The 27,576-nt window shown below is 44.5% G+C and overlaps 1 protein-coding gene across 1 annotated transcript in view; it reads left to right on the forward strand.

The window, feature by feature from the left end:
- Positions 1–27,576, forward strand: part of LOC126272980 (methyl farnesoate epoxidase-like) — a 176,146-nt gene that overhangs the window by 47,602 nt on the left and 100,968 nt on the right. Inside the window, exon 2 of the mRNA XM_049976324.1 lies at positions 16,460–16,547. Within this exon, the coding sequence (XP_049832281.1) occupies positions 16,460–16,547 (88 nt within the window). The remainder of the gene's footprint in view (positions 1–16,459; positions 16,548–27,576) is intronic.

A 27,576-nucleotide genomic window follows, 5' to 3' on the forward strand; every position in this document is an offset into this window, starting at 1 on the left:
TCCTGCATTACACAGATGTGTCCGGATACTTTTCAGCAGATAGTGTATGTTTGGAATGTGTGAAACCGGCTTTGGGAGTGGGAAGTGTTCACGGCCCTATCTCTGCGTGTGGGGTGTCCTTGGGAGCACTTGAAGGTCCACTAATAGAATTACGCTGGCCTCCACTGATATCCTAGCGTTCTGGCAGCAAACAAATTAGAAAGTTATGACTTGCGGAATATACAGTTACGTGACAACTATCCTTCCATCGTTAACATGTTGATTGCCACGAGACCGCCGCCGGCAACAGCCGAGTCTCACATCTGATGCCGTGACCTCTCCGACGGGCACACGATCCTTTCTGTTTACGACAGTGTATAGTGCAGCACTGTGCATTAAATTGTATTTCTGTTATATAAAAGGTGAGTCACGTAAGACTTAGCACCCGATCTACTTCGTGAACAGCTACACATATCGAAACGCGGTTTTCGGCAAATGTTAGCGCGTCGAGGAGAACGTATGTTTTTGTTTCGGTAATGTTTTTTTGCGCTGGTATCAACCAGATATTGAATTAAGTACTTTTTTCCTTAAATGGAACGGCATATTTTTTATTACAGCATTCGACAGCACTTTAAAAGGCTACTGTTGTGATATAGCGTTTGTTAATGTTAACATTAACACCTGTCAGAAAAAGATTCGAAAAATGTATTAGAATGTGAGAGCATGGTGGCCAGAAACGGCATTTGCGGTTCAAAAACTGTCATAGAGGCGTCTCGGACCAGGCTGCGTATCTGTAGACGGTAAGACAGGCAAGTGTCACGAGAATAAAAACTTATTTCCCTTGAACTAACCTACTACCTAGACGCCGGTTCACCTACGAATGTTGTATATGGAAATACGATATAAGCTAGAATGTAGCGTATCACAAAAGGCTCAGGAGAGCTATTTCACATTTGTGTGTCCTGCCAGATATACGTGAGCTGGAACAGAGAAATCACCTGTTCATTCTTCAAAAATAAAGAGATCTACATACTGCCAAAAGCAACTATTGGTTTAAATATCTAAATGGTAGAAGGAAGATTTGACCTCTCTTTTCTTGTACGTGACTTCTTAGAGGTAAAATACGAGTACATGCTGTCATACAATTGTCTGTGCTTACACTGCTCTAAACTATATCGTTAGGGATACATTCTTTTGAACTTAACATTTTACTAAAAATACTTTGGTGACCAGCTGTAAACCGCAAAATAAATATTCTTCTTAATGAAACATCGTCTCACACATTAGGTGACACGTAGAAATGTCCCGTAAGTGACTGCATAGCAATATACCGGGTGATCAAAAAGTCAGTATAAATTTGAAAACTTAATAAACCAAGGAATAATGTAGATAGAGAGGTAAAAATTGACACACATGATTGGAATGACATGGGGTTTTATTAGAACAAAAAAAAGTATTACTAGACGCGTGAAAGATCACTTGCGCTCGTCGTTTGGTGATGATCGTGTGCTCAGATGCCACTTTCGTCGTGCTTGGCTTCCCAGGTCCCCAGACCTCAATCCGTGCGATTATTGGCTTTGGGGTTACCTGAAGTCGCAAGTTTATCGTGATCGACCGACATCTCTAGGGATGCTGAAAGACAACATCCGACGCTAATGCCTCGCCGTAACTACGGACATGCTTTACAGTGCTGTTCACAACATTATTCCTCGACTACAGCTATTGTTGAGGAATGATGGTGGACATATTGAGCATTTCCTGTAAATAACATCTTTGCTTTGTCTTACTTTGGTATGCTAATTATTGCTATTCTGATTAGATGAAGCGCTATCTGTCGGACATTTTTTTGAACTTTTATATTTTTTTGGTTCTAATAAAACCCCATGTCATTCCAAGCATGTGTGTCAATTTTTACCTCTCTATCTACATTTTTCCATGATTTATTCAGTTTTCAAATTTACACTGACTTTTTGATCACCCAGTATTTTCCTGGGGAAAATCATGTTTCTGACTAATAATTTTCTGGGACATGCCGTGAAATACATAGACTGTTTACCCAGGGATAAGTAGAGCGAAATCGGATCGTAAAAAGATCACTTTGCCGTAACCGTGAAAGGATATGTATCGACCAAACAGGAAGCCCGTTTGATGTTTGCTATGAAGAACATTGTAAGCCAGTTCTACCCCTACGTTAGGTGAACATTTAAACCCAACTGAGTGTAACATAGGACAAATTTAAAACACCATGAGCGTAACCTATACAGTGCAAAGCGGCTCGTAAGTAAATGTGCTACAAGGGTTGGAGGTATTGTAATTATGTAATAGGGGTATTTAAACTGTTTTAGCATGTAATTATCTGAACTGTTTCTTATTTAAATTGTTTTGTTAATTAAATTGCATTGTGTATTATTGAGAAAGAGCGGGAAACCGCGCATAGATACATTTTGAGAAAGAGCGGGAAACAGCGCGCAGTAATACATCTGTAATGGTAGCAGGGATTGTCTGCACCAAAAACCATTGTTGGCGGCGAGACCGCACTTTTGTAGCATTGAGCGTTGGAAGCGAGCAGTTGCGAGTAAGATGTGAGACGAGGCAGTCGTAGCTAGCGAGACATGAGAGGAGGTCGCTGTAAGCGAGGTATGAATTAACACTTTGAAAGAAGCGGTGTGCTCGCCAGCCACTCGCTATATGTAGCGCAATGCTAGTTTTTAAGAATTTTTGTAAAGAACTATGCCCCTTGTAATTGTTTGTCAAGATCGTTCTCAGAATATAGTTATGTAATTTTGATGGAAAATTAGGTATGTAGCGCAACGCTACTTTTTAAGAATTTTTGTAAAGAACTATACCCCTTGTAATTGTTTGTCAAGATCGTTCTCAGAATATAGTTAACTTCTACCAGATTAAATGCATTAAGAATTTTCTATCCCAAAATCATTCACGTAAATGCTTTACGGAATTTATTGTTATCTTAAAAGAAAAGTCTAAACTGAGCTTCAGCTTTTATCAAATCTAAATTAACTTCAACTTAAAGAATTCCAGTCACAAAGTATTATGAAACTCCACCAGCAGCTTATAATTATGTTAAAGAGAAGTAAGTATATTCATTCCACAGTTTGCTGTAGCAGTCAGATGGCGATCCAGTATAAATAATTAAAGGTAAGAATCAGTCTTAATAATTTCAGGTAACGACTGAGGGCCACGGCGACAACACATTTTATGTTTCGTCGTAATAATCAGCAGGTAGTCTTGACAGAGCAGCAGTTAAAAGATTTTAAGAGACGCAGCGTTCAGTCAGCAAGCAAACGTTCATCCAATGTTAGACGGGAAGGTTTCAGTATTTACGGAAAAATAACGCGAAAAATTTATGAAGTGAGCAGAGTGAAATCAATTTGCGAGGATTTTTTCTGCTTTTCGATGAGTTGTTGTAAAAGATTATGCTAATATGTGGTTTGTACATATCGATATGAGTTTTACGTTCCCAATCAGACGTGATAACTTCCTCAGTTGTGCTTTGATGATACATCCGGTGAGGACCAGTAAACATCAAAGATCTACGGCACACCACTTTGTGTCTGACTGCGGTACGGAGCTGTGTTTTCAACCACTTAACATGTTGCTACCAGAGCAATGATTGTAACTTCCTGCGTTGTAAGCTGACTCTTAGTGGTAACTTTAACTGATATCATTGCTAAATACTGTAATTTTCGCAGATGTGATGACGCCCGTGTTGCACGAGTGAAACAGCTTGTGGTAAATCAGACTGTGCGCCATCTATGGCCGTTTTATTTATTTACAGTGGCCGACAGGCTATTCCTGCGCCTACGAAAAAGATACAGCTCACCATTGCTACTGTTCAGATGAAAATTTCTGCATTGCGATTGTCAATAGGCAGTGCAGTTTCACGAAGTCTCTTAAGAAAGGACGTGTCTGTTCTTCTTCTGTAGTCCCGGTGATTTTTATACTATTCTCTGGTTATAGAATATGAGTCATGCGGTAAGAATATATTACCGTCGCAAGTCAATGTTATAAATAGTAAGAGCAGTTGAGATGCTGCATGTACCTCTCACAGAAGTGAGAACAATAAATAAGCGACATGTCTTCCAAAAGTTATAATGTTTCGTACTTGTGTAGAACAAATAGGAGGTATGTACGTCTGGAGGTCCCTTCCTTGTAACTCGCAGTTGCACATGGACATTACACCACGGCACAGACACTAAACTGAATACAACGGACAGACACGCCAGTGACCGGCGAACAGTTTATAATTTTTCTTAAAAAAATAAATAGGGTACGAAGGAGATTGGAACGAATGCCGGACATTTGCCACACCGGACATTTGCCATACCGGACATTTGCCAAGCCGGACATTTGCCACACTTGCCCCTTCGCCAGGTAGCGATCCCTCAGGAAAGGGACGCCCTTCCTCGTACTACTTCTGCCCTCTTTCAAACCGTCGTCTCCACATCTTACTCGATACAACCAGTACGTTAGGGACCTTCTTCTTCCACATCATGGTGAAATACAGAGCTTCAATTCTGAAATCGAAATATTTATAGCTTTTGGGAAACGAAAGCAATACCGACGATTATGTCAGTATGTAATTAGTTCTGCCAAATATAAATATAGATCCCTATGTCTGTACGGTAGCTTCCTTTCACGCTTACTGATTGCGATAGAAACAGTCCATCGACATGGGAGCAACAAGAAACAACGATGTAAAGAGAATGCGAATGTACGCTAATCATTTGTTTAAAAAAAATAAAAAATAAAAAAATCAAATGTGTGTGGAATCTTATGGGACTTAACTGCTAAGGTCATCAGTCCCTAAGCTTACACACTGCTTAACCTAGATTATCCTAAGGACAAACAAACACACCCATGCCCGAGGGAGGACTCGAACCTCCGCCGGGACCAGCCGCACAGTCCATGACTGCAGCGCCTGAGATAGCACGGCTAATGCCGCACGGCCATTTCTTTTTTATCACTGCATTTGTGCCTACTTAAATTACTACACTACATGCCCAAAAGACAACAAGAAAAGAAGAAATGGGTGTGTGAATGTTTGAAAAGAAGAACGTCATACTCCATATTAATTTACTCTCTAAGATGCGATATCCCTTGCGGCGAAACATTAGTTAATAAAGTGTAGCGGGACAATGTTCAAAACATGACTGAAAATACGTTCACTAAATAGAGATAGCCGACCGTGGTGGCCGTGCGGTTCTAGGCGCTGCAGTCGGGAACCGCGCGACCGCTACGGTCGCAGGTTCGAATTTTGCCTCGGGCATGGATGTGTGTGATGTCCTTAGGTTAGTTAGGTTTAATTAGTTCTAAGTTCTCGGGGACTGATGACCTCAGAAGTTAAGTCACATAGTGCTCAGAGCCATTTGATTTTTGAAACAGAGATAAGAACATCTATGATTGATATGTCATCTAAAGTCGACGTACAATTTTAAAATGTTGGAAATAAGGAAATCAAGAAATATCGAATGCTATGCTTGTAACGTACGTTGTTGTTCTACATTGTTTAGCTTTGGTATCTGCAGGGTCGCAGAGAAAGCATCCTAGGTTTTGGAGAGAAAAGTTGTGATTGTAATGATCTGCTCTACAACAGAAACAAAAAGCACAACTTAAGGAAAAATAATGTAATGTGTGTTCCAGCTCACAAGCGACATTTAAGCAGATAGTTCTTGTGACTTAGTATGGGCAGAGGTCATATTCGAAAACCGGAATAAATTAATAACTGGCTCCTTTTACCGACCCCTGGTGTCAGATGAAAGAGTTGCTGAACAGAAAGAAAACTTGATTCCCATCACAAATAGGTACCCTACTCATACAATTATAGTTGATAGTGACTTCAGTTTACCTTCCGTATGTTGAAAAAAAATACATTTTCAGACTCTATTGTAGATAGAAAAGAACTTCCGTAATTGTTCTAAATGTTTTTTTAAAAATTATTTTGAACAATTAGTTCACGAGGCCACTCAAATTGTAAATGGTTACGAAAACACACTTGACCTCTTAGCCACAAATAATCCTGAGCTTCACGACGGATACAGGGATTAGTGAACACACAGTCGTAGCGAGGCTCAATTCCGTAACAAAGAAATTCACCAAAACTAAACGCGAAATATATCTATTTAAAAAAGCAGCTAAAAATTCGGTTGACGTCTTTCTAAGAGACAGTTTCCAATCCTTCCAAACTATGTAAGTGAAACCCATATGTGGCCTAAGTTGAAAGAAATAGTATCAACAGCATTCGAGAGATTCATATAAAATAAATTAATAAGAGACGGAACTGATCCCACATGGTACACAAAACACGACAGAAAGCTGCTACAGGAGCACCGAAAAAGTCAAGTATAATTTAGACGAACGCAAAATCTCCAAAATTGGCGAAGTTTTACTGAGGCTCGAAATTTGGTGCAGATTTCAATGCGAGGTGCACTTAATAGTTTCCACAACGAAACTCTCTTTAGACATGTGGCGGAAAATCCAACGAGATTCTGGTTCTATGTTAAGTAAACCAGCGGAAAGGCTCAGTAAGCGATGTGGAGGAGGAGGGAGAGACAAGGGACCGAACCCTTTCAACACCGAGACCATACACCCACGATAATGAGGCTATTTAATTTCTCTCGATGCTGCACATCTTGAGCTTGCACGTTGAATGTTTCTATTTTGCTCCTTTTTTCACAGTTCAGTACACCTTCTTCCTATGTTCATGCTTGATTTGTGTTCAATTTTTCACGGGCTGTCCTCTAGACCAGGGCTTCCCGACCTTTTCAGGTGGTGGACCCCTTCTTCAGTCGAAAATCGATGACGGACCCCTAGTCAGTCAAGAGCACAGTAACTTTAAATTTCAGAGCGCGAAACCCATGGGAACTGAAAGCTTTTTAAAGCAAGTTCCATGTTCCCAATGCCCCCCCCCCCCCCCCCCCGAAAAATCAAGTTTAACAATTAATGATGCCTGGGGCTGCATACGTGCCAGCGAGCGCTGTGAATGGTGGACAAAGCTCGCTCCGCGCATGCATAAAAGGTTTCAACGCATCTATCGCCATGAGCCTGCGCACAAACGACCGCCATATTGTTGCGAAACAGTCGATCAGAGAAGCCGCATTCTCCGGCACTAAAGCAAAGGCTGCTTGGGAATACGACCTGAAGTAAAAGTACAAATGTTTTTCACACGAAAAAAGTAGTGATGAATTTGATTTTCACATTATTATTCAATAATTTTAATTATTATTTTACACGATTTGGTGAAGGGTGGCCGCGGACCCCCTAGAAAGAGCCGGCGGATCCCTGGACCACACGTTGGGAAGCCCTGCTCTAGACCATCTTACCACTAAATCTGAGGAGGGGGGAGGGGGAGGTGCGATGTTGCGATGGAGTGTTTCCCTCGTAAGGAGAGGGACCTTTACCCAGGTGGTTGTCATTATTTTCTGTAACGCAACTTTTCTACTTCGTTAAAGGTCAAGATGGTGAAACACGCATTACCACTTCATACCAGTATTGAATAATTTTATCATTAAAAAACTTCGCTAAATTTGTAGAAATTCTTAGAATGACTGATTCTTTTCACAGGCTCTTCACAAATCTTTTGTGAAGTAGCGGCAGGCAGAAGCATTCATTTTGCCAAAGCATACAAGGAAATGTTACTGATCTTTGCAGCTCTTGTAGATATATATGAACGAACAAAGCTAACTTTTTATTTAAATTGCCACACTAAAATGTATATTGCAATAACCGCACGATAAGAGGGAAAGTTATGCGGAAAATTGAGATTTCAGCAATTGCAAATGTACGTATAAGATTACAACAAAAGATGTACTTTATTTCTTAAACATGTGAAACAAGAAAAATGATCTTCCTTATCAAACTAAAAGTTATCACGTCGCCTTATTACAGTTATAAAATTTGTATGCAGCTTCCACCTAGCCGATGCCGATGCCTAAGTCTTTAAACTGCTCATAGTAAACGCCCCAGTACTGGTTTCGAATTCTTAGAATTCCCACCTTATTAAATATCACCTACCATCAATACATCGTGTAACAGGCATTAACACGCTTTCTTGCCTCCACATTCTTCCATCTGAGGCATTTAACATTCGGAGTTCTTGAATAGTGGTAGTCCCACTTTCACCGCTTCATACCACTGCAACTGTCAGAAGAAGATCCGCTAAACATACGCTGACTATACCCTCTCCTCGCACCGTGGCTCAACGTGCCAAATGCGTTAGTACTTTCTCCACCCGTTGGTAGAAGACTACCCTCAAAATTTAGTCGTATTTCTTCCTAGGTAAAGATCAGCTTCTATATTCGTTCCCTTATATAGTTTTCACAACATTTACGAGGGTAATCCCAACAGCAGGCAAGGTCTCCTATTTTTTATATGTACATAGACCTGTTTAATTCTACAATGGTTTAAATCAGTTTACAGCTTGACCATTTAGCTATTTTTCGACGTAATCACCATTTCTGTCATGCATTTTTGTAGATGCTATGGAAGTTTTCGTATGCCCATGTCATACCAGCTATCCGCCATGCTGTTTCGAAAGTTATGAACGTCTTCTTTCACTTCGTCGTCGGAGCTAAATCGCTTTCCGGCCAAATGTTCTTTGAACCTGGGGAACAGGTGGTAGACACTGGACGCCAAGTCAGGACTAGTGGGTGGGTGGGTGATTATGTTCCACTGAAACTGTTGCAGGAGAGAAACGGTTTGCCGAGCGATGTGTGGGCGAGTGTTCTCCTGGAGAATTTGTACGCCCTTGCTCAACATTCCTCTTCTCCGGTTCTGAATTGCCCGTTTGGGTTTTTTCAGTCTCTCACAGTACACGTCAGCGTTAATTGTGATCCCAGCGATTCAGCTCCGACGACGAGGTGGAGGAGGAGGTTCATTACTTTGTAAACAGCATGGCGACGAGCTGCTGAAGACATGGGCATACAATAACTGCCACAGCGCCTACAAACATTGAAGACATAAGAGACCTTACTTCTCTCATTCTCAATGGAGAGAAGTCTTCCAAAGTAAGAGTGATTTCAGGTGTGCCGCAGGGGAGTGTCGTAGGACCGTTGCTATTCACAGTATACATATATGACATTGTGGATAACATCGAAAGTTCACTGTGGCTTTTTGCAGATGATGCTGTGGTATATCGAGAAGTTGTAACAATGGAAAATTGTACTGAAATGCAGGAGGATCTGCAGCGAATTGACGCATGGTGAAGGGAATGGGAATTCAATCTCAATGTAGACAAGTGTAATGTGCTGCGAATACTTAGCTACAATATAGCAGGTCAGAAACTGGAAGCAGTTAATTACATAAATTATCTGGGAGTAAAATGGAATGATCATACAAAGTTGATCGTCGGTAAAGCAGATGCCAGACTGTGATTCATTGGAAGAATCCTAAGGAAATGCAATCCGAAAACAAAGGAAGTAGGTTACAGTACGCTTGTTCGCCAACTGCTTCAATACTACTCAGCAGTGTGGGATCCGTACCAGATATGGTTGATAGAAGAGATAGAGAAGATTCAACGGAGAGCAGCGCGCTTCGCTACAGGATCATTTAGTAATAATCGTTACGGAGATGATACATAAACTCCAGTGGAAGACTGCAGGAGAGACGCTCAGTATCTCGGTCCGCCTTTTGTTGAAGTTTCGAGAACTTACCTTCACCGAGGAGTCAAGCAGTATATTGCTCCCTCCTACGTATATCTCGCGAAGAGACCATGAGGATAAAATCAGAGAGATTAGAGCCCACACAGAAGCATACCGACAATCCTTCTTTCGACGAACAATACGAGACTGGCATAGAAGGGAGAACAGATAGAGGTACTCAAGGTACCCTCCACCACACTCCTTAGTATAATTTAGGTTAAGTAGTGTGTAAGCTTAGGGACTGATGACCTTAGCAGTTAAGTTCCATAAGATTCCACGCACATTTGAACATTTGAACCACTGTTTAGAGCTCGCACGTGCAGGAATAGAGTCACTGAGGTTTTGGAAGGTATCGACCCTGAATGCGGAGCTATACCGATTCTGGTGTCGTTGCCAACTGCGCTGGGTCGCAGGGTTCTCGGTTGAGGACCCATGGCGCGAACAGCCCTACTGATGTGGTTCTAGAGATCCTTGATTGTGTACAAACCTGAGGTGTTTGCTGGTGCTCTACGAACCACTGCGATCTGTTTAAAAAGTTGTATAGTCCTGCTGGTAGATGCCAACGTGGCGACGAAAAAAAAAAAAAGAAAGAAATTGCAAGTAGGGGTGAACATGGACCCCAAACATAGATGTGTCGCTTCATCGTGTCTCCCAGAATGACGATAATACCCAGGGAATGCCATGAAAACACTTGCCACACCATGATGCTCTCCCCTCCGGGTTTGACCCATTCGACTTTGTTGCAAGGGCATACATGCTAACGTGATTCATCTGAAAAGGTCACCTGTCGCCAACCAGTGGACGTCGAGTTGCAGTATTGGCGTGCAAATTCCAGGCCTTGTGGCCGGTGAACAGCAGTCAGCAGTGCATGAACCAGGCGCCTACTGCAGAACCGCATGCTCGGCAATGTTCGCTGAACGGGTGTTGAGGAGACTTGGTTCGTCTGGCCGATCAGTTTTTTGTCTGTTCGCCCATACACATTGCAGCCATCACTTTTGCATCTACATCTACATACATACTCCGCAATCCACCATACCATGCGTGGCGGAGGGTACCTCGTACTGCAAGTAGCATCTTCTCTCCCTGTTCCACTCCCAAACAGACCGAGGGAGTAATGACTGCCTATATGTCCCTGTACGAGCCCTAATCTCTCTTATCTCTGTGGCCTTTCCGCGAAATGTAAGTTGGCGGCAGTATAATTGTACTGCAGTCAGTCTCAAATGCTGGTTCTCTAAATTTCCTCAGTAGTGATTCACGAAAACGACGCTTCCATTCCTCTAGAGACTCCCACCCGAGTTTCTGAAGCATTTCCGTAGCACTTTCGTGATTATCAAACCTACCAGTAACAAATCTAGCAGCCCGCCTCTGAATTGCTTCTATGTCCTCCATCAATCCGACCTGATAGGGATCCCAAACGCTCGAGCAGTACTCAAGAATAGGTCGTATTAGTGTTTTATAAGTGGTCTGCTTTACAGATCAACGACATCTTCCCAATGTTCTACCAATGAACCGAAGACGACTATCCGCCTTTCCCACAACTGCCATTGCATGCTTGTCCCACTTCATATCGCTCTGCAATGTTACGCCCAAATATTTAATCGACGTGACTGTGTCAAGCGCTGCACCACTAATGGAGTATTCAAACATTACCGGATTATTTTTCCTATTCATCTGCATTAATTTACATTTATCTATATTTAAAATTAGCTGCCATTCTTTACACCAATCACATATTCTGTCCAAGTCATCTTGAAGCCTCCTACAGTCACTCAACAACGACACCTTCCCGTACACCACAGCATCATCAGCAAACAGCCGCACATTGCTGTCCACCCTATCCAAAAGATCATTTATGTAGATAGAAAACAACAGCGGACCTACCTGACTTCCCTGGGCACTCCAGATGATTCCCTCACCTCCGATGAACACTCACCATCGAGGACACCGTACTGGGTTCTATTACTTAAGAAGTCTTCGAGCCACTCACATATCTGGAAACCAATCCCATATGCTCGTACCTTAGTTAGAAGTCTGCAGTGGGGCACCGAGTCAAACGCTTTCCGGAAGTCAAGGAATATGGCATCCGTCTGATACCCTTCATCCACGGTTCGCAAGATATCATGTCAAAAAAGGGCGAGTTGCGTTTCGCAGGAGCGATGCTTTCTAAAGCCGCGCTGATGCATGGACAGCAACCTCGCTGTCTCAAGGAAATTCATTATATTCGAACTGAGAATATGTTCGAGAATGCTGCAACAAACCGATGTTAAGGATAATTTTGAGGATCCGTCCTTCTACGCACCTTATATACAGGCGTCACTTGCGCTTTTTTTCCACTCACTCGGGACTTTACGTTGGGCAAGAGATTCGCGATAAATGCAAGCTAAGTAAGGAGCCAGTGCAGTAGGGTACTCTCTGTAAAACCGAATTGGAATCCCATCAGGACCTGGCGATTTATTTATTTTCAACCCATGCAGTTCCTTCGCAACCTCAGGGATGCCTATCACTTACCCCTACCAACTGTGGTTCATGGTGCAGTACAATTGCTTCAGCGCCAGTTTTGGATTTTGTCATGCACCACGTAAAATTTAACCGCGGTGGCACATAAACTGTTTACAAACTTAGCCGTTTCAGAAATGCTTCCACCCTTGGCCCCAAAGCCAATGGTCACGCACTTTTGGACACCAGATAAATCGCTCTGTTTTGGCATTACTAAAACAACTGTACAGCTTCCCTGTACTGTGTGTCTGTTCTGTCTATTAAACTTATGGGCAAACGCTATGAACGTATGCACCAACCTAATACAATAAACTGCAAGGTTTTACAGTGTTGATGCATAGCTTAACAATCATCGGTATATCCTTCAAATTTTTTACATTAAACAAGGAATCGAAGGTGTGATATGTATGTTATTTATGCTATGAAGTTACACCAAACAGTTGTTTGTTGAATTATCATATGTGGTCTCAAACCCGCACTTTAAGTCTATTTTGTTTATAACTTAACATGAGTGTCCCAAATACCTTGTTCCATTAAGTGATTGTATCAGAGACTAATTCGTAGTCTTCATCGTCAGTTAAGCTTCTTAATCCGTCTCGAAGATTACAAATACATGCAAATAATTGTCTGCTGACGATCAATATTTGCTTTCTAGATGAGATTTAAGCTTCCAGTGTTGCAGTGGCAAGCAGTAGATAAATTTATGTATACCAGTGGCTTTTATCAGTGGCTTTGAGTTTGGCAAGAAATGAAGTCAAGCCAGGCAAATGCCTTTTGTTTAGCGTCAGGGAAAAATTCAAATCTGGTCTAAAAACATGGTCGACGTTTATTGTTGTGTTGGCAGAAGAGCCAACGCCGTGTTACGAGAGAAGGCCGAAATGCACGCGTTTTAGCTCACGCAGTATGGCGTGAGGAGGGAAGAACTCTACTGACATAAGGTCTGGAACATGAGAAGGAATTAGAATTCAGAAAGCAGACGTAATTAGTTTGAGACTTAACTTTAATCCATTAATGATGAACGTCGCTCTTGACGGTACACGATTCACAATATTACCTGTTCAGAATAGTAACTGAATATGGCGTCTTGCTAGGTCGTAGCAAATGACGTAGCTGAAGGCTATACTAAACTGTCGTCTCTGCAAATGAGAGCGTGTGTAGACAGTGATCCATCGCTAGCAAAGTCGGCTGTACAACTGGGGCGAGTGCTAGGGAGTCTCTCTAGACCTGCCGTGTGGCGGCGCTCGGTCTGCAATCACTGACAGTGGCGACACGCGGGACCGACGTATACTAACGGACCGCGGCCGAGTTAAAGGCTACCACCTAGCAAGTGTGGTGTCTCGCGGTGACACCACATTTATCGCATTTTTGAAGGTTCTCGTCAGAATGTACAGTTCTTCCCTCACTCAATTGCAAATTTTAATAATTTTTTTTGGAAGAAATACACTGCCGGAAATAATATTAGTACATCCATCTAGAGGTTTCCAGTTCACTCAAGATTTATTGTTGCAACAGTTGTGGAGTACCTAAAATCATTATATTTACAGATATTCACAGATCGATAACATAAGCGGTTCTATGGTACCAGGTATCGACCCTGACTGAAACACCCATACCAGTGCGTGGTGCAGCCCCAACAGGTGGCAGTGGAGGCGCTGACTCTGGCATCCAGTCGAATACTGTCCTAGGGTACGTCGTGCCACGCCTGCGCGACTTTTTCACTTAGCTCTGGAGCTGTTGGTTGCCGAGTCGCCCGACTCACTTCTCATCACATCATGTCCCACAAGTGCTCGATTGGACCCAAGACGGGAGATCGTGCTGGCCAGGGAAGTTGCTGCACGCTTTGCAGAGCATGTTGAGTTTCATGGGCGAGCATTATCATGTTGGAAAGGCATACCACCTTGTGGCAAGAACGGCTCCAACAACACTCTGCACGTCTCGAGCGCTGGGTGGCGTTCCTTTCAGGAACACTAAAAGTATACGAGAGTTTTAGTTCATCGGATCCCGACCATAAGGCCTGGGGTGCGAACAGTGCGTTTTGCTCGAATGCACTCTGCCAGAAAGCGCTCACCGGGTCTGCATCGGACCCGCAAACAACCATCACTTGCGTGCAGGCAGAATCCGCTTTCTTCACTGAAGATAACGACGCGCCACTCCATCTTCCAACTGACCTTCCGACGACAGTCGACCCGTGCACATCGATGATGTGTCGTGAATGGAAAACAGGTTGGAGATATGTGTGCCCGTAGTTCCACTACTAACAACCAGTTCGCAACAGTTCGTGTTGACACGTCGGAACTCACGAGCCCTCTTTACTGTGCTGTACGATCTGCCACTGCTGCTCTTACAGTAGCACGATCTTGACGGGTTTCTGTTTTGCGTGGACATCCAGAACCTCGTCCACGGGTGTTAGAATGTTCACGTGACCGCTGATACCAGCATCGTTGCACAACTGACGCAGCACGTCCAACTTGTATGGGTATTCTACGAAAGCACCATCCCGCCTCTCGGAAGGCCACAATTTGACCCTTTTCAAATCTGTTAAGTTGGCTACAGGAAGCACGAGTGCGTCTCTGTGGCATGGTTGCCTGCTTGCTTCACACGTTTGCATTACACTGAACATACGCTACTCAAATTCACGGAGCTTCGTACTCCAATGAGTTGTAGGATGAGCGGATCACGCCTTTTCTACTTATTCCTGGGGGTGTTGGAAGTTGCCTTCCCGTCTGAATCGTCCTCACGGTTGCGTTGCTTCTATTAGTTCTTCTGGCTCATGTTGCGGCGTGCCTTCACTCCTGCAAAAGGTCTGGCCACCTTGCGGTCGGGCAACAGTGCACTTTGTTGCGAACTACGTCGTTCTCCGACATCCGGGCGGCCGCACAAAAACGATGTGCCGCCTGCCGGAATCGGTGTTTTAGCAGCGGTACTCCTTCTTGTGGGGTTCTCCGGTGCTGAAGTCTCGTGGCAGGTGAAGCGCTAACCTAAGCGCCTTATTCTGGACCATCTGCAGCTGGGCGATGGACGAGTCGGCGTCGTTGCCCCACACCACAACAGCGTACTCTAACAGTGGCCTGATTAGTGTCAGGTACAGAGTTGTGGCGCAGTGTGGGGGCAAGTTCGTCGCTGGGTTGAGTAAGGGGTACAACAAGCGCAATCTGCCAAGCGCTTTGCTCCTTACTTCCCTGGTGTGCGCCTTCCACGTCAGGCGCCGGTCCAGAGTGACGCTTAGGTAGGGTCCGGTGTTCGACCATGGGATGGGGTACACTGAACCTTCTGGCTGTGAGCATTTTCTATGAAAGGATAGACAGAGATGGCGCACTTGTGGCTAAGCCACTATGCTATCTGATTGTGGACGGCGTTGAAACCACTATCAGTACATCTAATATGCCCCAGGTGGCATATGCCGTCATCCGATAAAAGTCGACCGCCTCTTTCGAGGAGTACTATTTTTTCCAGCAGTGTATGTGTGTCATATTCGCTTCAAGACTACGAACTTTGTATAAAGCTGAATGGTTCAGTTTGATTTCATGTTTCGAAGGAAGAACTGAGTAAAATCTTTGCCTGTATATTTCTCCCAACTTGTAACCAATACCCGCGAGGATATTTGATTGCCATAAGATTCTTGGACCCGGGTCCTCCACGTGTCATACACGCTGATCACTCAGCTATGGAGGTCGGCGTCTCCAGAGTGGAAAGACCAGCGTTAAACTAAATTTTACACCTGCGAGTCCTCATATTCTAACTGTAGAACAAGTGGCTCGTCAAGTCTCTGTATGTCCGTCTTCCCAGAGATGGCTGCGGGACTCGGCTGTTCGATACAGGATGTGAAATCAAACACCTTTCAGCTGTCTGGTTTCGAAACGTATTTTATTTGGCTGCCAGTTTCGGCGATTTACTACGCCATCTTCAGTCGGCAGATAATGGTTGAAAAGATCGCTATAACAAGCAGAAGTATACTAATATCGGTATTGCTGGCCCCTGTTTTGACCAGAACCGAGGTGGAATCTTCCTAAGGTCGGTCAGGGGCCTGAAGATGGCGTAGTAAATCGCCGAAACTGGAAGCCAAATAAAATAAGTTTGGAAGCTAGACGGCTGAAAGGTGTTTGATTTGAGATCCTGAGTGGCTTATCAGATTCTGGTTTTTATTTTAGTTTTGAATATTTGGGGATTGCAAGTTTCCTGGCTGGTATCCGCCTCAACCGGAACATATAACATTCGGAGCCCTAGACAAGCATACACATTCTTAAACTGGCGTGCCAAAATGTTCACTTACCAAAGCTAAGGAATTAAGGATGAAGGGCCAATTGATTGACAGTTCCCCTTCTTTGCAGATGCTGCTGCTTGTGCTGTTCGCCGTCGCTGTCGTGTGCTGGGTGCTGCACCGATGGATCAACATGAAGCCCAAGAACTTCCCTCCAGGTGAGATGATGTTTGGTTTTTGGGGCGCTCATCAGAGCGACTGAACTAATAACGCCTAACTAAATGCTGCCGCAATAAAGTGAGATATATTCATTCGTTAACTTAAATGTCAACCTTCTCAAGATAGTATCTACCTTAGTAATTCCCTCTAATTCAATGCTTAATGATATTCCTTTTGTAATAGTAATATCTTCCATCAGATCAATAAAATAATTGTCAAGGCTCCCCATGATTTTCGTCTTCCGATACAAACTCAGGACCACGCCACCCCGTCACAACACCTTATCTCCTCTCCTCACAATCAACAGTAATCACCCGCGCACGATCAACATTTAACAACTGCTCGTCTTTGCAGAGCAAAGATGACCTAACTAGTTTCCGGGCAGCGCGGTGTCTCGTACGACGCTGCATGCACGTAACTATCAGATACGAATACTACATGCGCGTTTTAAGACATCCAAAAACAAAAAAAAAAAAATAGCTCTAAAATTATAGACACATACACCCTTCAAACGTACTTGCGATTTACTCTCTTTGTTATCCCAGTGGCGTTTGTTTCTGTGAAAATAGTAGCACAACATTGAAAAAAATGTAATACCCATTCATTAAAATGTACAACCCAAAACGACAGGACCTGGTTTCTCGTATGCACCTATGTACAGATGCGGAAGTATGGCAATATGGTTGCCATTGCTCAGCATTGAGTCGCTGTGACGCTCTACAAGTATGTTCGGCGAACTTATACAGTATGTCAATATCGGCCATTTTCATCAGTAACCCTACTCATACCTCAGTGGGTGATTGAAAATGTGTAACTATCACAGCAGGGAATACAAACCCGAGACAGGGTCAAGCAGCACTGGACACAAGCTCGAAGGCGAAGACTAATGTGGGCACTGCTGTTATCGACCAAAGTGCCGTGACTGAATCGAACAAGTTTGTTTCAACACAAGGAACACAGCGCATGTCGTCGAAACTTGCAGTGTTGTGTGTAGACAGTTTCAGTGCAGTACATTTAGAAAGATAAATCGGGATAAGAAGTGAACGAATCCAATTACTCTTCAAAGAGCCTTGAATTTCTTACATACTGACGGAAAAAACCTAAACACTAAAAAATACTTAATGCTCACTAATGAAATTTCGGGAATACATTTTTCTACACTCATACTCATAAATTAAGGATAATGCTGATACATGGCGAAACAATGCTCTGGTGGGCGATTTGCGGGTTTAAATCACGTCGGGGTATGGCCATGTGGAGCATTTGACCTGCGGTCGTCGCATGGTGGCACTGGCAGCAGTCCACATAAGCAGAGGTGTGTTGGTACATGTCAGAGTACGGTGCAGCGAGTAAGTGTGCAGACGTTTTCAGACGTGCTAATGATGACTGTGTGTTGAAAATGACGTTATGAGGGGTAGAATGCTAGGGCGACTGGAGGCTGGTTAAACACAGCAGGTCGTAGTACGGGCCCTCTGTATGCCACAAAGTGTGATCTCAAGATTATGGCAACGATTCCATAAGACAGGAAATGTGTCCAGGCGCTACAGTACGGGACGTCCACAGTGTACAACAACACAAAAAGACCGATATCTCACCATCGGTGCCCGCAGACGGCCACGGATTACTGCAGATAGCCTTTCTCTGGACCTTACCGCAGCCACTGAACAGTTGTCTCCAGACATACAGTCTACAGACGACTGAACAGACATGGTTTATTTGCCTGGAGACCTACAAGATGCATTCCACTGACCCCTGGTCACAGAAGAGCCCGTAAAGCCTGGTGTCAAGAACACAGTACATGGTCATTGGAACAGTGGTCCCAGATTATGTTCACGGATGAGTCCAGGTATAGTCTGAACAGTGATTCTCGTCGTGGTTTCACCTGGCGTGAACCAGTAATCAGATACCAACCCCTTAATGTCCCTGCGTGTCTTTGACAGAGGAACTGTAACAGGTCAGGTGTATCGGGACGTCATTTTGCACCAGTATGTCCGCCTTTTCAAGGGTGCAGTGCGTCCCACCTTCCACCTGATGGATCATAACACACGGCTCCACCGAGCTGCCATCGTGGAGGAGTGCCTTGAAACAGAAGATATCAGGCGAATAGAGTGGCCTGCCTCTTCTCCAGACCTAGACACCATCGAGCAGGTCTGGGATGCTCTCGGTCGACGTATCGCTACACGTCTTCAAACCCCTAGGACACTTCAGGTGCTCCGACAGGCACTCATGCAAGAATGGGAGGTTATACCCCAACAGCTGCTCGACCACCTGATCCAGAGTATGCCACCCCGTTGTGAGGAATGTGTATGTGTGCATGGGGATCATATCCCATATTGATGTCGGGGTACATGCTCAGCAAACAGTGGCGTTTTGTAGCACATGTGTTTCGGGACGATTTTCTGAACTTATCACCAATGCCGTGTACTTACAGATCTGAGTCATGTGTGTTCCCTATGTGCCTATACTATTAGCGCCAGTTTTGTGTAGTGCCACGTTGTGTGGCACCACATTCTGCAATTATCCTTAATTTATGAGGATGAGTGTAGGTAACATATTTAAGTGATTAACATGGAAAAATACAGGTTAATGTAACCGTGAGATAAGCCATTGCAAATGTGAAATGCTGGTACATTACTAATCGGTTCAACCGCTAGAATGTCGAATGCAACCATGCAAACGTGCATGCATTGTGTAGTACAGGTGTTGGATGCCAGTGTGTGGGATGGAATTGCGTACCTGTTGCACGTGGTCGGCCAATAGGGGAACACTTAATGCTGTTTGTAAATGACGCTGAAGTTGTCATCCGTTGATGTCCCATATATGCGAGATTGAAGACAGATCTGCTGATCGAGGAGGTCAAGACGACATGTGAACAGTCTGTAGGGCATATTGGTTTACAACAGCGGTATGTGGATGAGTGCTTTCCTGTTGGAAAACTGCCCGTGGAATGCTGCTCACTGATGCACGTGGGATAAGCACGAGAGTGCTCCTGCTGTCATACGAAATCGCACCCCAGACCACAATTCTAGGTGTACGTCCAGTGTGCCCAGCGCGCAGAAAGATTAGCTGCAGGTCCTCAACTCGCCTCTCCCTAACCAACACACGACCATCACATGCACCGAGGCACAACCAGCTTTCATCAACAGATATCCACTCTCCCCTCCAGCGAGCTCTCACTTGACTCCACCACTTAAGTCGCAAATGGCGATAGTTTAGGGTCGCTGGAAAGAGCGTTACAAGGCGTCTGGCTCGCGCTGTCCTTGAAGTAACTCCACTAGTGTCCAAAAGTAAAGTAACAGAACGCTGTTTCCCCGTCCTGTGTGTAATTCACGATATAATCGTACAATATGCCAACCAGATGTCTGTACTAGTGTGTTCTGCAGGGACGATAGCATTCCAGTCAACGGACAGCCATGTCAACGGCGACGTCAGTGCACCTACGAAACGAGGTAGCCACACACCCACAATCGCTTTTGTAACGTCCCCTTAGAAAAAATTATGAATCACTGTGCTGATAAACCTCTACGTTATTTAATTTTCAAGCAGCTGAGCAAAACTGAACGTACTCAGACATATCTCTCTTTACTTATTCTGGTCAACACTGAACAGACAAACAATATTTTTAGCGCAACGCAATCTGAATTTCAAAAGTCCCTACAAAAGAATGGCCCTGACTAACAATAACCTGTACCTTTCATGAATCACTTACCTCACAAAAAGTTTCGTTACTCGAACTACTGCAATACACCGAGCGCCAATACTGCCAGCTAAATGAAATATTCTAACTACTGAAGGCACTAACTATTGATAGGCATAGTTAGCAAATGAAAGATTTTGATAGAGAACAAACAATGTATTGATCTTAATAGTGTTCATATATATATATATATATATATATATATATATATATATATATCAGTTCATGACATCCAGTCTTACAAATTTACTGTCTCTGATGGACACACGTCCAGGTCATCCGCTCTCAAAACTCCGCCATCTCTCCTCACATCCACCACTGCTGGCGGCTCACGTCCAACTGCGCAACGCTACGTGCTGTTTACATCCAAATGCCCAACACTACAATGGCGAATGTTCCAACAATGCAAACTAGCCACAGACTGCACACAACAGAGCCAGTGATTTTCATATAGAGCGCTACATGGCGTTACCAGCATAAAAACCTAAACAGCCTAGTTACACTTTGTACACAGTCAAAGACGGTGCAGTGTAGCACAGAGAAGATGTCTGTTACAGTCTTTGCGGCGAAGGGCCGTATAAAGATAGGAAACGGGACAGCCGTATACTGATGTGCCCGATGGCTTAATGTGAGCTGTTGTTGGTCGGATGGACGACAGTTTGTAGAGACCGAAACTGTATCCCGGAGACATGGGCAGGGCTGACCACTTGTGACTTCAGAAGAGGGGACCATTATTTGCCTGTAAGGGTACGACAGTACCGCGTTAGTACTGCACAGTAACTGGCGTGTGAACTCGTAGCATTCACCAGACGTATTGTATCGAGGCAAAAGGTGTGCAGAAGATTTCAGCAGAGTGGCCTTTATTGTCGGAAATCTGCTGTATGTGTATCTCTGACGCGTCTTCACAGAAGGGAACGTCTAGAGTGGAGTCATCAACATGTCACCTGGAAGGTCCAACATTGTCCAATGTTGTTTTCATAGGTGAGTCCCGGTTTAGTCTGGAGAGTGATTCTCGATTGATTCGCATCTCGAGGGCACGTGAAACAAGATTTCAGGACAAAAACATTGTGGAAAGAGACGGGTATCTAGGAGGATGCCTAATGGTGTGGGCGGGGGTTATGTTCACCACTCGAACCCCTCTTCATGAAATTGTACGGGTGAACTGTCAAGGTTTAACTGGTGTCAGGTCTCCTGACAAGATCTTTGGACCTCATTTGCGGTTGTTGCGAGGTCTACATCTACATGGTTACTCTTCAATTTACACTTACGTGCCTGACAGAGGGTTCATCGAACCATTTACATACTACTTCTGTACCATTCCACTCTCTAATGGCGCGTGGGAAAAAAGAAACACTTAAATCTTTCCGTGGAAGCTCTTATTTCTCTTATTTTATTATTATGATCATTTCTCTGTACGTAGGTATGGGTCAACCAAATATTTTCGCATTCGGAAGAGAAAGTTTGAAATTTGTAAATAGATCTCGCCGCAAAGATAACCGCCTTTGTTTTAGTCACTGCCACCCCAAACCGCGTTTCATATCAGTGACACTCTCACCACTACTGCGCGATAACATGAAACGAGCTGCCCTTCTTTGCAATTTTTCGATGTCCTCCATCAATCCCACCTGGTAAGGATCCCATATCGCGCAGCAATATTCCAGCAGAGGATGGACAGGCTGTCTCTTTAGTGGGTTTGTCGCATCTTCTAAGTGTTCTGCCAACAAAGCGCAGTCTTTGTTTCGCCTTCTCCACAATATTACCTATGTGGTCTTTCCAATTTAAGTTGCTCGTAATTGAATTGCTAGGTATTTAGTCGAAATGACACCCCTTTGCTTTGTGCGATTTATCGTATACCTCAAAATTATCGGATTTCTTTTAGTAACCATGTGGATGACCTCGCACTTTTCTTTGTTTAGTGCTAATTGCCACTTTCCGTACCATACAGAAATTCTCTCTAGATCATTTTGTAATTGGAATTGATCATCTGATGATTTTACTGGGCGGTAAATTACAGCGTCATCTGCAAACAATCTAAGGGTGCTGCTCAGATTATCACCTAGATCATTTATATAAATCAGGAACAGAAGAGGGCCTGTGACTCTACCTGGTGAGTAGTTCTCGATTGATTCGCATCTCGAGGACACATGTAATACTATTTCACGACAAAAACGTTGTGGGCCCAGACTTCGTACTGATGGACAACAATGCTCGACCTTATATAGCACGGGTGGTGGGCGTTTTCTTGGAAACAGAAGATACTGCACGCATGGGGTGGCCTGCACGCTCTCCAGATTTGTATCCCATAGAACAAGTCTGGGATGCAGTAGGGAGACAGATTGCATCAAGTAAGCATCGACCAACCGCTCTCCAAGACTGTGAGCAGCTCTACAGCAAGAATGGGAGTTATTACATCAACATGCGACTGACGATATTATTCACAGCATGCCTCTTCGCTGACAGGCTTGTATTGCTGCCAGAGGTGGTCACACCCTATACTGAGCACATTAACCAGTTGTTGGAATGTGTGTGCAAATCCATTAAGTTGGAACAAACGAAGAACATTTTTGTCTACCGTTATGCACGTTGCAGTTGTTTACGTTCTGTATTCCATACATTATTTCTACTTTACTATGACCAGTTTATACTGTTCTGGCCGGCCGGAGTGGCCGTGCGGTTCTAGACCCTACAGTCTGGAACCGAGCGACCGCTACGGTCGCAGGTTCGAATCCTGTCTCGGACGTGGATGTGTGTGATATCCTTAGGTTAGTTAGGTTTAATTAGTTCTAAGTTCCAGGCGACTGATGACCTCAGAAGTTAAGTCGCATAGTGCTCAGAGCCATTTTATACTGTTCTGTGGCAAAATAAACGCAACATTGCAAAATTTCAGTTTGTTGCTTTAATTTGTAATTTGTAACGGTTCGTTTTCTCACTTTGGTGCCAAGTGCTTCTCATGTTGTTGCTGCAGGTGCAGTGAGATGCGCCAGAGCCATACGCCGAACATGATGGTCTTCCCTCCGGGTAGTGCGACCTGGCCGTCTGGAGAGATGTCTTCTTGCCACCGTACATTCTCGTGGCCACCGCTGCCAGCAATCATGTACAGTGCCTACATTCCTGCCGAGTCTTTGTGCAGTATCTACATCTACATCTACATTCATACTCCGCAAGCCACCCAACGGTGTGTGGCGGAGGTCACTTTACGTGCCACTGTCATTACCTCCCTTTTCTGTTCCAGTCGCATATGGTTCGCGGGAAGAACGACTGTCTGAAAGCCTCCGTGCGCGCTCGAATCTCTAATTTTACATTCGTGATCTCCACGGGAGGTATAAGTAGGGGGAAGCAGTATATTTGATATCTCATCCAGAAACGCACACTCTCGAAACCTGGCGAGCAAGCTACACCGCGATGCAGACCGCCTCTCTTGCAGAGTCTGCCACTTGGTTTGCTAAACATCTCCGTAACGCTATCACGGTTACCAAATATCCCTGTGACGAAACGCGCCGCTCTTCTCTGGATCTTCTCTATCTCCTCCGTCAACCCGATCTGGTACGGATCCCACACTGATGAGCAATACTCAAGTATAGGTCGAACGAGTCTTTTGTACGCCACCTCCTTTGTTGATGGACTACATTTTCTAAGGACTCTCCCAATGAATCTCAACCTGGTACCCGCCTTACCAACAATTAATTTTATATGATCATTCCATTTCAAATCGTTCCGCACGCATACTCCCAGATATTTAACAGAAGTAACTGCTACCAGTGTTTGTTCCGCTATCATATAATCATACAATAAAGGATCCTTCTTTCTATGTATTCGCAATACATTACATTTGTCTATGTTAAGGGTCAGTTGCCGCTCCCTGCACCAAGTGCCTATCCGCTGCAGATCTTCCTGCATTTCGCTACAATTTTCTAATGCTGCAACTTCTCTGTATACTACAGCATCATCCGCGAAAAGCCGCATGGAACTTCCGACACTATCTACTAGGTCATTTATATATATTGTGAAAAGCAATGGTCCCATAACACTCCCCTGTGGCACGCCAGAGGTTACTTTAACGTCTGTAGACGTCTCTCCATTGATAACAACATGCTATGTTCTGTTTGCTAAAAACTCTTCAATCCAGCCACACAGCCGGTCTGATATTCTCTAGGCTCTTACTTCGTTTATCAGGCGACAGTGCGGAACTGTATCGAACGCCTTCCGGAAGTCTACGAAAATAGCACCTACCTGGGAGCCTGTATCTAATAATTTCTGGGTCTCATGAACAAATTAAGCGAGTTGGGTCTCACACGATCGCTGTTTCCGGAATCCATGTTGATTCCTACAGAGTAGATTCTGGGTTTCCACAAACGACATCTCAGAAGTAACGATCCTTTTCTCGTAGCCCTTTCACGTAACATCGTTCAAACTCTGTCAAGAATATCCCCTGACTAACATCAACTCACCACGTCCACTCTCAAACGTAACTAACGCTCACGAGCGTTGCAGAGCGTATCTATATCAAACCTGATTTGTGTGCGCATAGTGGCGCAATTAGTGACACTCCTATGCGACTGGCACGAAATTTCAATACACATAATTCTTCAGATGTTACTGAAATGAGCGTTTGGCGTTATTGGCCGGGAGGCCTCTTGCGGGGCAGGTCCGGCCGCCTTGGTGCAGGTCTTACTACATTCATCCCCACATTGGGCTACCTGCGCGCCAGATGGGGATGAAATGATGATGAAGACAACACACCACCCAGTCCCTGAGCTAAGAAAATCTACGACACATCCGGGAATCGAACCTGGGTCCGGAGGACGGCAATCCGTCACGCTGATCACACAGCTATCGGGGCGGACTCTTCAGATGTAGAAACACACCTACCAACTTTCGTTTATTTCGCACAACTACATCTCGGTGCAGCGATTCTTTTCCGTCAGTGCATATGCAAAGTGTGTGGAAAAAGCTGTTCTTTCCAGCGTAAACCGATGACCAGCGGGAGACTTTCTTCGATGCAGATGTGGTGGGAGACATTCATGCACCATTGTACTTTTTTGCCCACAGCAGCAGAAAGCGTCAGTCGCTGGGAGTCGAAGTCGGTCTTTGAGTGAGTCCGTATTGTGAGCACTCGTCGGATTGCAGTAAGTTATAAAGTGACGGTACAAACAGAACAGCGATATCAACACCGTGAAGGGTACAACAGCATTAAAGATATGTGAAGATTCTGTATCCTTTGGCTTTAATGCGGTGGTGCATCATGAGTACGTAGCACAAAGCCGACCCATCACAAAGGAACACTACCAGGAGGTCCTCTATCACCTTCGCGACGTGCTGCTCAAACGACCGGATCTGCGAGCAGAAAAATCGTGGCAGCTTCATCACGACAACTCACCCGCCCATTCTGTGCATCTGATTAAGACTTTTCTCGCAGAACAGAACGTTCCCGTGGCTGGTCAGCCTTCTCCCTCTTGTGACACGTCGCCTCGTGACTTTTGGCTATTTCCCAAGCTGAAAATGCTCCTGAAAGGGAAACGATTTCAGTCAAGACCGTTGAAACACAACGAGCTAATTGATCACCATTCCAAAAGACGTGTACCAGATTTCCAATAATGGGGTGATCGCTGGAAGAAGTGTACGCACTGAAGTTAAAATCTTCTGGGTTATTAGGCCGTGTCATATTTCTTCTAAAATCATCGACGTTTCGACCCCTCTGATGGGATCTTCCTCGGAATCTTCTGGTGTCCACTACTGCTGGACACCAGAAGATCCTGAGGCAGATCCTATCAGAGGGGTCGAAACGTCGAGCATTTTAGAAGAAACATCACGCGGCCTAATAACCCAGAAGATTCTAACTCCAGTGACAACGGCCACAAAAGCGTGCAGACTTCCATAAGTGTACGCATTGCCAAGGACCATGGACACTTCCAGATCAATAAATTTATTTCTGCCAACCAGTGGTTCGATACTGCCTGCCAAAACAGTGAAGCACCCAGAAATAGAAGAGGAAGCGAAACTTTACGGATTGAGAAGGATAATGTGACATGATGTTATTTCAGTGATTACAAAAATTGAGAGAAATTTGTAAAGAATGTGACCGTAAGATACCATTTATCACTCTGATGTTGTGCCCCTTTGGCCTGGATGAATGCCCTGTTACGGTTGCGGAGGGCGTCATTAAGCTTCTTCTCATGAGGCGTGGTGACTTGCAAGTGGTGTACTGGTCCTCGACACTGGCAGCGGGAGAGAGTTCACATCCATGTGTGATCCCAATCACGAAAAAAAGGAAGAAGAAACGAACGTTAGAATTTTACTTGTCATAGACAATGTGGACATTAAGACAGAGCTATCATTACTAAATGATGGGGGAGGAAATCGGCCGTTTTCTTTTCAAAGCAACGACACTGCCGGTTGCCTGGAGCGATCTTGGGAAATATCGACGACCAGAAGGCGATCTGGACCATCACCCCTCCATATGCGAGTCCAGTGACCCAATAAACGTGCTGTTGGGATAGATCTGGGGATCTTCGTAGCCACAGGAGTATCGCAGCTTCATTTAGACAATTGATAGACATGAGTTCCATGTGCGGACGAGCACTGTCCTGTTGAAAACTGGTACCACCGTACTGTCGCATGGGAGGTAACACATGAGGCAGCTGGATGTCCATGATGTACCTTTGTGCTCTCAGTCACTCCAGTCACCAGCCACAGCATGAGCCTAGGAGTATCGCCATTGTGCTTATCCAAAACATTGAAAGAATGAGACCTCATGCCAGGTCGCCGACAGACTCGCCATCGACCATCATCGAAGGCAGTGCAGTACTGTGATTCATTCATGGCACCTCTCCAAATGCAGTCATTTTTGTGTGGTGTTAACATCAGCCTACGCATAGGACAGTAATTTCCTAGTCTGGTTGCTGATCTTCTCCAGCCAGTGGTACAGGATGACACAGATTGTTGCTGGGAGTCCACTACTTGTTCTCAGATGGCAGGCACGGACGTGAAAGAGTTACGATGTGCCAGCTGCACAGTGCAGCGATCCATCGTTGTGGTAGTGAGATGTGGTGGACTCTCGTGCTTCCATTCAGTTCGGCATCAGGCCACTGTCTATCTGAGTGCCCAAGAAATGTAGATATTGCACGATTCAATCAGCTGGCCAAATTGATATTCACAATAAAGCTCTTTCAAACATCGTCAGGTGCCGATAACGCAGTTTCACATGAGTACGTGTGATCCTCGTAGCCTTCAGTAATCGCTCAAAATATGACTCCCTTTACGCCTCGTTTGTAACATATCAGGCCTTATAACACCATTAGATGTGGATTACACTAATGCACTCTGGTGACCGT

This window comes from Schistocerca gregaria, chromosome 5 (genome assembly GCF_023897955.1).
Source record: "Schistocerca gregaria isolate iqSchGreg1 chromosome 5, iqSchGreg1.2, whole genome shotgun sequence".
NCBI lineage: Eukaryota > Metazoa > Arthropoda > Insecta > Orthoptera > Acrididae > Schistocerca > Schistocerca gregaria.